Raw genomic sequence first — 14,632 nt, forward strand, 5'->3', positions numbered from 1 at the left:
TCTGCCGAAGTTTTTTATGGTACTATTATCCATAGTGTCATTTCCTCTGCTGTTTATATGAAATGTTTTACACTTGTTTACTGCCATCTTGTGTTGACATTTTTAAAGGGTGCTTCGCTAACCAGAATGAAGGATTATCATTAACATATTTTAAACTTGAATGTTTCTCTTCTATTGCAAAAACTGTTGAAATGTTATGGATCAGATGATTGTTTTCTTCCAGAATCAGGAAGCACCAAAGAGTGTCTATGAGAACTGGACCCTAAATACTGTTCTGCCTATTGATCTTACCATGAAAGCATGGCTTCGGAGTCAGAGAAAAAGAATGGAAGGTACCAGCAGAAGTAGCAGCATCTTCAGAAGGTACCGGCCTCTTCAGAGGAATGGCCATTCTGAACAGTTTGCTGCACTACACAAGCTAGTGGACATTTATAGGTTTGATATAGTAGAAACTGCCATTGTCTGGTAGAGATCATAGAATCATAGAATGGCTTGGGCTGGAAGGGACCTTAAAGACCATCTAATTCCAACCCCTCTGCCATGGGCAGGGACACCTCCTACCACATCAGGTTGCTCAAAGATATGTATATCTGGTTTTGGAAAAAAAGAAAACCAAGGACATTATCAAAGGAAACACTAAATATATGATCTTGAGGAAAGCTAAGTGAAAGAACTTTGCAAAGAATGTTGACTAGAAAAGAAGCTTACAACTGTGAATACTGCTCATGTCTCTTGTTTTTTGGTTCTTTTAAATTCAGGTTATATATGACAGTTTATATTCTTGGTAATAATTAGGGCTTCACTTTAAAAATTCTCACTCTAACATGATTTTTTTTTTTTTTTGCCTAATCAAACAAAATCCATAAAACTTCATATTTTTGTTCTGCTCTAAGGTGAACTACTGTCTGGAAAAGAAATTACTCCCAAAGGGGAAAAAATAACAAAACTGAAATGGAATCTTATTGAACCAATGAATGAGTAATTGAGGTCTGCACAGAAGGCCAAGAAGGTCCAGAAAATACAGAGAACAGAAATGGGAGTTAAGAAATCATCTGGAAACCTCCTAGAGATATTTGAGATTATTTGAGGAACCTGTAATAGGGAATAGTGAAAAGAATTGAAAAGCTGACCAGCAGGTAGGCAGTCGTAAACTAGGAAGTGTCATGAAATGGCGAGACCCAGGAATAGATCTGACCAACTTGGAATTTCTGAATAGAAATCTTATAACATGGACTTACAGAGCTGAAAGCTCACCTTTTAATGAAATTAAAAGTCTTCCAGAGATGTTGTCTATATTTGAAATAGACCTTGCCAGAGAACACAGGTGAGATGGAAAAAGGGGTGGGATTTAAAATGTGTCAGATTATCCAAGCTCATATAACATGGAACTCACTGCCTTTGGAAGAAAGATATCTGTTTTCAACTAACAGGAGTTCTGCTCTTGAGTATACGATGGCATATGGAAACTGCCTGGGAAGAGCAAATCCACATGAAGACCGGTACTAGACTGGTCACACTAAAAAGGCTAGGAAATGTAGGACTTCAACACTTCAGCAAATCAATCTAAAATGGAACACATAAAATGAGAAAAAAATGAGTTTTTATATTTGATTAATTTAATGAAATGTGGATACTTAAGAAAGATTATAGTATGAATGTTATCCTGACCAGAAACTAGACTAAAAGCCAAGAATCCTCCCATTTGGGGGGCGGAGAAGGAGTGAATTTTAGTGACTTCTAGGGTGAGATTCATGTAAGTTCAGATTTCTGAAAGTTAGACATCCAAGCCTGAGCTACTCTGAGTTAGAAAGAACTATCTCCAAATGCTTAGACATTTCAGCTATCTTAAATTCTCATCAGACACTGAAATGCATTATATTCTAGGGGTGTCCAATTCCTTCCATCGATTCTGAGGTATCTCAGACTTAGACATTTAACTTTTAAATGCACTTAGTTGTTAAAGTTCTTAGAGCAAGAATGGATTCTTTTTCTTTTGCTGAAGGTTTTCTCTCATTTTCAAAACGTCATTGACTACTAAGTATCTCTATAGAAAAAAAAAAAAGAGAGAGAAGTAATAGAGATAATCCCCTAAAATTTTTGCTTTTTTAATTATGACAAAATGTTGTATATTTGGATGAGTGCAACAGTGTGGCCTAAGAGTTTCAGGTTACATAGCAGGAATTAATTCCCTAATAGGAAAAAAAATAATAAAGAAAAGGTTTTACTGCATTCGGCAAGCACATAATGAATTCTGTGGGAATGTTACTCATTAAACAGCTGCTTTTATTAGTATCAAGGGTAAAAAGCACTGAGGTCCACAGAAGCAGTGTTATCATGGAGAAATTTGTTCTGAATGGCCTTAACTTTCTTATAGCTAGAAAAAGCAATCCTTACTGTTTCTATTAAGATCAGGGTGGAACAAAAATTGTGAGAGATTCTAAGAAAACATCTGCACAGAAAACACCGTGCTACTGGGTAAACAGTAACATGCCGTATGTGCAAAATTAAATTGTAGCTCTTAAAAATATACAGTGTAGAAGGAGGTGTAACTTTCAAGTGAAGATAAGAACCAAAAGAAAGGAGACAAAGGACACAGGGCAAAGATTAATATTCTCAGTGGAGCTCAATATTTTAGATATGAGTTTGTGCAGCCTAAAATTGAGGACATTAAAGTCATTCTATAGTGAAGACTGCGCAGCACTGTCATTTAAGAAAGAAACTTAATAAGGAGATTTGGTGAAAGCTAGAACAGCAGAGTGGGACAGTACTACTGAGTAACACAAGCATTTGGAATTGTTTTGACAGGTGAACTTCCTGTTTATCTCACTGAGAATCTAGGAAGGTTTCCTAGCTTAGGCACCTGCAGTTTACTTCTTCAGTCACTGTGTACAGGATGGATACCTCATGAAGAATTAAGGCTGGTGGAAGGGAGGAATAGGCACTGGAAAATGAAATGCAAATGGCATCCGTGCTAGAACCTTTGATAAAATAAGATGACTGAAAGAGAAGGAAGTGGTGGGTGACACCGGTTGGGAAAGTGATGTATATTCTTAAGAGCCAGAAATCTAAACTTCTAGCATAAAGACAAAAGGAGAAGCAATCAGGGCACTCAGAGAAAGGTTAGGTGGTCAGTCTGGAAACTAAAAAGGAGAATATTGGCAAGAAGTGTAACCAGGTACACAGAGAGAAACTTGAAGGTTAGGAAGTGTCAGATACTTTAAAACAAACAATCAATCAATCAAAAAAAACCAAACAAACATAAAGAGAAAACAAATTGTATTTGCTCCTGAGAAGGACGTGTAGGGTAAGTAACAACTTCAAAATCAAAAGATTTATGAAAAATGACCCAGAGTCTAAATTTCATAAAGAACAGTGAAGATCTTAGCAACAACATGTAACTTAAAAGCAGACATTTTTAGCATGAGATAAAAAAAATCTAAGAAGTGAAATATATTGCAGGAAATGTGACAAAGGATGAGGAAAGAGCAATCTGCTACAGTGTTGGGGACAGTTTTGTACTGCTAAAGGCACTGTACAACTTATAAGTAAAACATCACACCATTTTTCATTGTATCTTGCTTAACTTCTCAACAACCATGTTAGACATTGTTTCTTTCTCTGTAATATGTGCAAACTATAAAACAGCTTTTGTTTCTAGCCACTTTCCCAAATGATTAAAAGTGTTAATTACATATTAACCAAAACAGTCTCTGCTTACTCTCAGAACTGTTTGCCAAATCAGTTTCCACATATAAAAGAAAAAATAAATGAAAGAAAAGACAATCTTTAAAGTAAATTATACATTTATTGGTTTGATGGATTGTGGGCAAGAAGTGTTATCACCTCTAAATGAAAATAATAATTTCCAATTTAAAAATCTAAGACAATTCTGTGGGAAGTGTGATAGCTGGAAAATTTTAATTACTAAATGTATGGTAGGAGAATTCAGTGAAGGAAACACTAGAATAGCAGGAAAAAAATTAGAATTTTGGATGTTAACTTGTTAAAATCTGAGAATTAGAATAGGCTCAAGCTTGCTAAGAATTTAAATTTGTAACTGAAGTGGAAAATAACGAAGAACAAAAGCACAGGCACAGAGCGAACAGTCAATAAATAAAGGCAAAACAAATCCACAGTAACAATATTCCAGGTTATTGTAGTTTTGATACTATGTTCCCTTATGGAAAATGATCAGGCCTCTTTAATAATCCCCGTGAAGCAGGCAAACTAAACTGAGAAAAGATCTGTAGCAAAGATGTGACGAGAGCAGTTTAGGTCTTCAAATCCCTAATGTGCATCCCAGTCTTATTAGCATGAATCTAATTATCTGTTCTATTAATTCACCAAGGTTTTAGGTTATTAGTCCATAGTCAGAAAATCTAATACTTGTCTTCATAACAGAAGTCATAATCACATCAAGATCCTTCCAAAGAGTTTGGACATGTCAGTATAGTAATGACAATGGAGCCAAGTAAGAAGTTGTAGTCATCATTATTAGCATGACACAATTCATCTTTCCCAAATCCATAAATGTTTTACAAAATCCATAAAATCTATACCATTAGGCATGTATAAGTTTTTATAATGCAATCAGAAGATAACGAAACTGACATTTTCCTTACTTGAGATTTCAGTGCATGAAGCTGCGTTTCATAACTCTGAGCCATTTCATACTTATTTTTCTGTAAGTTTTCCAGTTTCTGCTGAAGTAGTCCCACCTACAGTTAGAATAAGCATTCACCTTTACCTTTTCTGAAGTGTTCCAATCTACATTATTTTTGAAAGTCATTTGAAATTTCGAAAGACTGTTGCATAAAAGGTAAGTATTAAAAATATGTATTCATTCAGTAACTTAATAATAAATCTGGACACCACAAACCCAGATGGCAGCAACATCAAGATAGGGATTTTACAGTAAAAAATCTCATTGTATGGTTACATTATGATTTAATGATAATACAGTAGAAGTCTGTCAAGACTCTTTAATGAAAGCATTTCTGAACCAACCACATAAATGAACTGCTGTGCCCCAGTGTGAAAATTTTGTTTGAATGGTTTATATAATCATATAAATTACTTTCAATTACTTATGCTCAAATTATCAGGAGACATTTTAGACCTATTTCATTTCCCTAAGTACAGTGCTATTTGACATATCTTGAATTATCTGAGATTTTCACAAAGATCTGAGAAATATGACAAAGAGCACACATGACACCTAAGTTTCTCTGGAGAGGCAGCTGGAAGCCAGTTGGAATATGCTAAAATATTTCAGATAACATCTGTGCATGGGCAAATAAATTGATGTTTTGAGGATTGGCTAGCTGAGTTATTCTCTTGGCTCCTCTGACTGCAATGACAAAGGGCAAGTTCCTGTAATTGCTCATTAGGGAGTGAGATAGCATTTTCAAGACTCCCACTGGCAGTTTAGACAACTAGCTCACAAGAGGACACCTATGTGTAAACACTTAACTTCAGACGTCTTGAACCAGAGCTGAATGTCATGCTAGGAGTCACAAATACTTCTGAATGAATATTCAGCAGACATGACTGGGAAGTACAGATGACGTCAGGTACGCTGGGGTTTTCAGTTTGATAAGCAATTCTAAGTGGTGATAATTCAAATCTCCATTATTAATAATAAAATTAACGTTTAGCCAGTACAGAGTGTAAAATGATAAAAATGGAGTATAAACATGAATTACAAAGACATAATTTTGTCAAACTTTTGAACTGTACATTTCCTTTTAAAATTTCTGATGAAACTAGAAGTATTAGAAAAAAAATCACATTATCTTTTTACAACTAAACTATTTGATTTAGACTTCAGGGAAATAGAAGAATCACGGGACTTTCAATGACATTTTTACAAACACTTTTCAGAACTGAAGCACACTTTAAAACAAAACGGTAAGAGTAATTAGTGACCTTTAAAGGCTGTTTGGTATTTTTACATGATAGAACAAACAAGCCTACTTATAGAGCATTTTGAGAGTACTATTAACTACCTCTCAGAATAAATACTTTATAGAATGTGACATTTTAAAATACCTCTTGACCTTTTTGATCCAGTTTGCTTTGGGCTCTTGCTAGTTCTTGATCCTGGATATCCATCTTTGCTTCCAAAGCTTTCATCTTTCTTTCCCATTCCACTTTTTTGCCGTTTACTGTGATGTCAATTTGATGCAGTAACTCCTGAAGTTGAGTGTCACACGGAGGGGCTCTAGTAATAATAAAAAATAGATTTATTTTTTCAAATACAGAGTAAGGCAGAAAATAAATCTGTATTTATATTGCTAAGACTTGATTTTACTTCTGATAAAAATCATCACTTTTCAACATCAGAAAGAAAGATATGGAAAAGCTAAATGATGCCCTCAAAAACTAAATCTTAAATTTGCCTGAAGTCCAAATCAGAATATTTGTGGATCACTTCATTGTGGATCTTTTGCCTAGCTTAAAGGCTGTTTGATATCCTCTCACTCTGTCAGGTAGGAGCTCTCAAATGAGCATAAGTTAAGTAGAAGGTTTCCAAGCTTAAACCTAAAAGGACAATAGTAGGACAATCCGAATATTAAGCTGCACATGCGCACAGGACTTTCCACTAAGGATAGAGTAATGATGGAGGCAGTGTGCTGGAGGAAGTTATTAAACAGTTGGCTTGAAAGCTAGCCACTGTTCTTGATTGCTAGTTCTACTTTTACACTCTGTTTTCCCAATCTCTTCGTGGAAAATGGACTTAAATAAAAAGACAACTTCTATAATACTAGTAAGGTTTAATTGTATTAGGAACCACAGAAGTGAGCGCATTTTGAAAATGAACTTATCTTTGGGAGACCACGTGCTGGTTTTAACATAAACATTAGAATTTTTCCAAACTTCTGAGGTTAAATTTGGAATACATCCCTTACACCATAACTTCATTGCCAGTGATAGAATATTTTTTATGTCACTCCCTTAGGAATATGATGTGTCATAAGCATCAAAATAATGGTATATAGTTAATATATATATTAGAATATATACAGAATATACAGGTATATCAGAAACATAAAGCAGTCAAAGTTGCCCTCTTAAACTTACCCTTACGGAGGCACAGCATATTAATCTTACAAAATTAAACACTGGACAGTGTCAAACTGTTTAAATCAGATGGCGTACACTATTTAGCAGATACATAAAAAGCATCTGAATAATATGAAGCTTTCTTTATTCCATGTAAATTCAAACTTTGTATTTGATGATGAACATAAGAAAAAAAATGAAGTAAAGATATACATTATAGAATATTTGGTTCTGGATACTTTTTATGCAAGAAATTGCACAATTATTTCTGCACTCTAAATTTTATTTGTAGAAATGAGTGTTGTAAGTCTAAATTATACTGTTCTTCTCTATATATGAGATTTTTTTCTGTAAGTATTTTGGAGACTTTATTGCCTAATAAACTCAATTGTTTTCTGAACTGAGAGTTTCTCTGAATCTGTGAATTTATACCTGGCATTGCAGAATTGCAATGATTTCGTTAAAAGTCAGAATTTTTCTAGAACTCATGGTTCTATAAAACTTGCAGTGAAATACTCCAGTTAGGAAAAAGAAAATCACAAGATAATTAAACTGTTTATTAAAATGTTCCTAGCTATTTTATTTTTCTGATTTACTGCTTCTTATCCATTTAACCTAGGATTCTAGGGTTTGGGAAAAAGAAAGGAGACCACGTACACTCCTGCCTAATTCCTCTCCATATAATAAAGCAGGGGAATTTTATTCCATTAACACTCAAGGCTGGTTTTGGACTGCTATAAAGAAGACTTAGCTGTTGAGCAAATTCCTTAACTATGTCTGAGTGCCTATTAAGTTTCTATAAAAGTTAATTTTCATCAAGTTATATAGGAAAAAAAAAATCAGATTATCCTCTATCACTATGAGTAATCACACATCACCAAAAATCATTATCTGTAAGTCATTAAAAACTTCTTTTTGACCTCAGTTTACTTAAACTGAGATACCAGATCAGAAATAGTTAAGACAGTATTTTGATAAAAACCTTTGGCAGACTTACTCACCACTGTAATGCTCACTTCTTGTCATTTCTTGAAATGAAATTATATTTATCAACCTTGTATTTCTTTGAAAATCCCACAACTTCTAAGCATTTTTATTGTGTTCAGAGCCCATAGGATGTGAGACAGAGATACTTTTATACTAAGTACCAAAAGTGGCATTTATCTCACAGGAGTGAAGAAAAATCTTTCGCTGATTGTTTTTAACAAGTGGAATACTGTATTGAATCATTAAACTTTTCAGGAACAGCATCTCTTTCACTTCACTTTCAGCAAGTAAACATCTACTTTCGTCACAATTTTCTTTAGTGGCATCTGTTATTTGCATATGTCCTTCTCATATTAGTTAATAAACTTTCTTTTCTGCTTCTTCTAACTTTTTAATACCCTTCTTGTTTCCTGTTCTAGTTTTAATTGCTTTTAAGTATTTTTGTTTGATTTAATAAGAGATTATATTCATAAATTGCCCCAATACACAGCTCTACTATTTTCTTTAGAATACCTACCTCTATCTTATCTTTATCACATGCTGGAAAGTACTGAAATGTGTTATCTTTAGTCACTGCAATCTTATCTTGATCACGAAAAAAAAAAACACCTCACTTAAAATCTTCATTATTTTCTAGTATTATCTGATCATTGTGAAAATTTCTACATTTTCGCTCCGCAACAATTTAGAGATTACTGTATCTAATCCATATCTATCATATCTACATGAAATATGAAACCGCCACACCTACATGAAAGTACAAATAAATTACATTGTGCTGTTTCTTCAGTGTCAACCGTCTCCCTCTTAATAGATTATGCAATTAGTAAACAGTGGTACATCTGTTTTCTCTTCACCTTTTTTTTTTTTTTATTAAATCTGTCACGGTGCTTATTCATTGCACAATTAAAGTTTAATCTAAATGTAATTTCAATTTCCTCATACCGTTGCATGATTTTCAAGCCTCATATTGCTTTTCTGGGGGGTGGCTACAAGCCTACATTGAATTTCCTGTTGATTAAACCAGCAATTGTATTCTTTCATAAATTTGTTAATCTAAAATGATGCAAAAGATGTACTGTAACCTATTACTTCTCATGATAACATATTTAGCCTTCTGATAGACATCTCTTCATTTAAAATAAACTAAGAATGTTGTGTCATTGTTTCGAGTTTTGCCATGTTCTATTTTCCTCTCAAAAATATTGTTTATCTCACTGACCTGTTCTAAAAAAAACCCCTAGGAGTAATAGTCAGCAGTTATAGCGCTTTAATTTATACAGTTTTAAAAGTTATATATTCCCTCGACTGCTGATGGTACCTACATCTGTACGGCAAATTCCCTCATGATTACTTATCAGTTTGCAGTCATTCTAATACCTCTATGGCATGATGGTTTGCTAAACTGACCTTAGCTATTTCTTTTATTATTTCTTCAGTATTTCCTAGCTCTTCTTCCTCTCCTTCTGACTGGACCTGTAAATTGATTATTTATGAAATAATTGTCATAAAGATGGTCACACGGAGACAAAAGAGAGTGCACCATCTGCATAATGTAGCAACAAAGTACAACAAGGTTAATGAAAAAACACACAGCAACGTGCCTGTAACTGCTCAATCCTAGAGAGTATCGAAGAGGATTTCAGTATCCAAAATTAGCACAGGATGCTGTTTCGTGTCACGTATGTTACAATCTGGCATATTTTCTGGGGGGGACATTGCAACCACGAATGTGCCAAGTGACTAGGAATGCTATTTTAGCAGAACCTCACATATTCAAGCACAAAGCAAGCCATGCACTGAGAGGTAACACCCCTAATGCCAGGGAGACTTCAGCTGCTGGGTGTGCTGCCAGCACATCGCTGAAGAACACAGTACGTGTACTCACAGGTTTTACTCCTGGTGGTTGATACCACCCCTCAGGTAAACACCAGCATTTGGTTCAAGTTAACAACCGTGTTCAAAATGACAAATGCTGTGGATAAAAATGCCCCTGTGGAAAATGTTTTCTTTCTTTTCTGGTAATCTTCCATATCCTAGCTGTTCAGCCAGCTTCCCAGTTTCCTGCCCTCCCAGTGCCCATGCAGACACACTGAAGTCCCCTGTCTGTAGGATCTGCTCGGGTGAAGTGCTTGCCCCACACATTCCACGTATTATATCTTTCATGCTCAATTTCTAACTGCAGTACAGTTAAAAAAAAAAAAAAAGAGTTCCTTAACATGGAAACATGTTTATTGAACATATTTTCTTGGCGCTTAAGTGATGCATATGCCATGTTTTGATAATTATTACAGAAACTCAAATCTGCAAACCTGTTAAGCTTGGAAAGGTTTTATAAATACACAAAAATCTTAATGCCTTTTAGTTAAAACTGTTAGCAATGCCACTTTAACATTTAATATCAACCATAGAATAATAGTTACCAAAATGCAAGCCAAGTGGTATACCATGATGTACGTATCAGAAGACAAAAATGACATCCCGAAAATGCCTGAAACTCATCTCAAAATTGCATTAATGATGCAGCAAACTTTGATTCCTTCTGCGGGGAATTGGGGTATTATGAAATGGGATTTTAAAAACAGAAGATGAAGCTGTACTGCATCAGGACTACCTTTCATTTGATACTGCTGTTTAAGCACCAATGCCCTTCCAGGCTCACGTATTGTCAGGTGGAAACACACTGGTGTGCAATGAGCAGTGACTCAGCTATCTGATTTTAGCCTTCAGAAGTAGGTACTTTCTTCATTGTGTTTTATATGAACCATCTAAAGACTGCTGTGCAAGTGCAAATGCACTCTCCATCCCAGATCACCAGATTACCACTTTAGATCCACCGTGGCTGACATCTTCCCCTCTTGAGTTGTTTCACCTGTCCTTTTAGATCAACCCCCACAAGGCAAGTTCTGCAGCTGTTCAAGGACAAATTTCTCTCAAGAGTTCTTGCACGTTTTCTGAACTTAGAACCACCAATATATAAAAGGGAGCTCTTATTGGAAAAACATTTCTGAAACAGCTTGTCAGCCCTACTGTTTTCACCTTCACATCTTTGCCTGCTTCCTTACCTAGATCCTCTAGGCTAAAACAGGAAAGCTGCTCCTGAAGCTGTAGATTCTACTACCAGAACTGATCCGTAACATGGCTGTGGCATTACACATAGTTCTGCGTAAAGATTTATGTGGCTTCTATCCCCACCTACCACCACAGAAGTACTAAGAGCTGTTGTGACTATTATTTTAATCCCTTCAGTGCTTTGAAAATAGTGCTTACTATACCCCTCTCAGAATATGGTCAATCATATGGTATGAAAATCACGAGAATTTATTTTGATCACTGGATATAGAATGTGAAAAACTCTGGCATCTTTTGCTTAATATGCCATCAGATAAACACACAAAGAATAAGCTTTCCCATGAAGTGAAGAAGTATGGTAACCCATATGCATTCAGCATTCCCACATTGCTGAATGCATACATCAAATGCATCCTTTCCACATGGAAGTGATGGCTTGTATTTAACAAGTGGCATGTATTCTTTTTGGTGCATTGATTTTGACACAGTTCAAACACTTAAAAGTAACTCATCTTTACAGTGATGTACACAAACTCTTAGCCTTCTTTTACTCTTATTTCTATACCAGTGAAGATAAAGATGATTCATATTCTGTGGTCACTAATAACTATCTGCATAAAACATCTGTATGTCTCCAGACGTGGACAAACCAAAACCCAGACAAAAACTTTAACCAACTCTAGTCCTTCACGACAAATGATTTTTGCATTAGTTAGATCTTTCTAGCTCTGTTTATCCACCTTTTGCTTTGGAGTTCTGCACAGACCTGAATTTTAATGATTGTATCTTAATAGGCATAGAAAGAATATTCTTGTCCATACTCTTTAGAAAAAAATTGTAATTTAGAAACCGAAATTTCAAGAAATGTTTAGTTCATACTGTCAGTCTCTAGTTCATGCATCTAGTTCATGCTCTCAGGTTTGCTGACAAATAGAAAAACATGTATGAGCATATTTCTAAAAACACATGCAAAACTTATGCAGAACAATGTAAACAAAGATTTTCATCTTCAATAAAATACATTAATTCATTTTTGATCCTTAACCCATCTTCTTGAGCCAATATTAATTCCTTTTCCCTTCTTAAAAGTTGCTAAAAATTTATTTATACAATTATCAGCTACATACACAGTCATACACGTTTGGATGGATAATTTGTGATTTATGGGATCTTGCAGCTGGCAGATAATTGTCGTGATTTCTGCCACCATTATTCAGCTCTTTTCCCAAATTTTAAAGCTATCTGCATTATCTCTGCAATACTGTCAGCACAGACTGAAACATTAGTCTCCTATCATCAGATGTGTATCCTAAACTATTCTTCCAGATTCTTTCTATTGGTAATGGAAATAAAGAGTTGTCTAGAATACCTGTTTTATTATAGGACATATCACTCTCTAGATCCATCTGCAATGGCCTGAAATTTCACGTATGTCAATTACAACTAAAGCCAGCAGGAGGTGAACTCTTAAAATGAGCTTTTGATTTGTTAAATAGCAATATTTTGATCTTTTTAAATTCTAATTTTTAATTACAATATTTACCAGTCATATCACTAACAAAAAGAATGGCCCTCTAAGCCAAAAAAGGGCCACATTGTTCAGAATATATTTTAGTGCTGCATGCTATTTCTGTTCCATTATGAAAACTGCATACATTATTCTTCAGTACAACAGAGCACACTTTCAAATCATATTAAAGCCTTCCTGGGCCAGGTCTGATTGAATATGTGTGTCTCTATTATTTTAAGTTCTTTTACACTCAATATGTGCCATATGACCTAGGGCTGCTTCTTGGTAATAATGATATATGAAACCATTTTATATGAAAAGGAGGTATTAAGTTTATTCATAAATTATAATAGATAAATATTCTATTCAGCTTATATCAGGACGTACTCTTCATATCATTGTGTTCCTTGAAGAGGCTGGGTGGTATGAGGCCCTCTTTTAAATCTCCCCCATAGTTTGTGCTATACTAAAACACTATAACAATTAAATTTGGATTATATAAAAAAAAAGTTGATTGTGTTGTGAGGAAAAGTGCACTTCATACTTGATAGATCAATTTTGGTTATTACATATGAAAAATAAGACTATAGCTTTAACAATTATTAGCCCTGTTTTTAAGGCTTCAGAATGTTTTAAGAACTGTGTTTATACTGCTGTAGCCTAGCAACAACTTTTGAAAAACATTTAAAATAAAATTGCTTAACATCTTAATAAAACCCTGCATAGTTTCATTGTTTCTCTTTTGTTTAGATATGCAGATTAAAAAAAATTAAATAAATAAGATACAGTCAGTAGGGTATTACTGTGATAAGCCATGTTGTCTTAGTTATTAGTAACCTCTTCACAGTTTGCAGAGAAAGCAGCCAAAGAAATTGAAAAATAATGTTTGCTTCTCATATCATTAATATTTTGTTTTACATCTTTAATAAACCCACAAATTCAATTCTGTTATGTATTCAACTCTCAGATATTCTTTACTTACTTAGCGAGAGCTTGTTCCTGGAACACTTCCAAGCACTGTTGCATGTTATTGATAGTCTTTTTGACCTGTTGAAACAACAAATCAAATAATTCAGATTCTTACACACGCACATTTGCATAGTGAAGTTGTGTATACTGAATCGTTTGGTGCTTTCCCTTCAAATTCTGTAATTCTTCCATTGCAAACAACAGGAGCAGGGAAATGTGGCTCTACATTACGTCCTGGAATGGGCAGGATGAAAACTTCTGGAGTAAGCCCAGCTCTCCACCAGCAGCTTTTGCACTTGCTGCAACAGTGCGATACTAGAAGTGGTGCTAACTCAAGGATAAACTTGGATTTCCGCGAGGAAGAGTTTGTTTTGGATCATTCTCTGTCTCATAATGTCAATGATTTACCAAGACGCTCTGGAATATATGAATGCAAATTTGTTGTAGATCCGTGGGTGCAGTAAGCAGCCTTTTCTCCACTGCCATGGAGTGGAGGCCAAATTCCATACCTTCATACACTCTAATTAACCTATACTGGGCAACAATGGTTCCCAAACACACTTTTAGACTCACAGGAACTATTTGTTCCCTTGTCTGGCAAATGCAGCACGGACTCGTGGAGCACTCACATACCTTAGCAGCAAGGAAAGACCAGACTGAGCCTGACCCTGGAACAGGTCCGTGGGGCTGGTGGGACAGGGATGTAGGGCATGGACAGGGGGGCTGGACCAGATGATCTCCTGAGGTTCCTTCCAACCTCGGCCATTCTGTGATGGATGGCTGTGTGTGAGGGCAAAGCACAGGAGGGAGGGTGCCATGAGACAGCCCTAATTCCTTGGGGGGCAAAAAGCATGGCTCTCAAGGAGATGGATACCTGCATGCACAGGTGTGTGGACACTGCTGTGTGGCACCCGAGGCGACACAGGCGCAGTGACTCCACAGGGGACCGGCACCTGAGGTGACACAGGGCCAGTTGTGGCTCTAATGTGGACAGGCACACCCAGACAACACGTGCACAGGGGCACCGGC

General features: G+C 35.6%; 1 protein-coding gene across 4 annotated transcripts in view; it reads right to left on the reverse strand.

Annotated features, from left to right (window-relative positions):
* Nucleotides 1–14,632, reverse strand: part of DEUP1 (deuterosome assembly protein 1) — a 42,283-nt gene that overhangs the window by 27,388 nt on the left and 263 nt on the right. For 2 of the 4 annotated variants that reach the window (XM_048076511.2, XM_048076510.2), the window contains exons 2-4: nt 13,617–13,681; nt 6,052–6,223; nt 4,623–4,718 (exon numbers count right to left, since the gene is read on the reverse strand). In XM_048076511.2, the coding sequence (XP_047932468.2) occupies nt 4,623–4,718; nt 6,052–6,223; nt 13,617–13,681 (333 nt within the window). Of the gene's footprint in view, nt 1–4,622; nt 4,719–6,051; nt 6,224–9,462; nt 9,529–13,616; nt 13,682–14,632 lie in introns of all 4 variants that reach the window. The other 2 variants (XM_066989894.1, XM_066989893.1) reach the window with 2 other exon arrangements.

Source organism: Anser cygnoides, chromosome 1, assembly GCF_040182565.1.
Source record: "Anser cygnoides isolate HZ-2024a breed goose chromosome 1, Taihu_goose_T2T_genome, whole genome shotgun sequence".
NCBI classification, from domain to species: domain Eukaryota; kingdom Metazoa; phylum Chordata; class Aves; order Anseriformes; family Anatidae; genus Anser; species Anser cygnoides.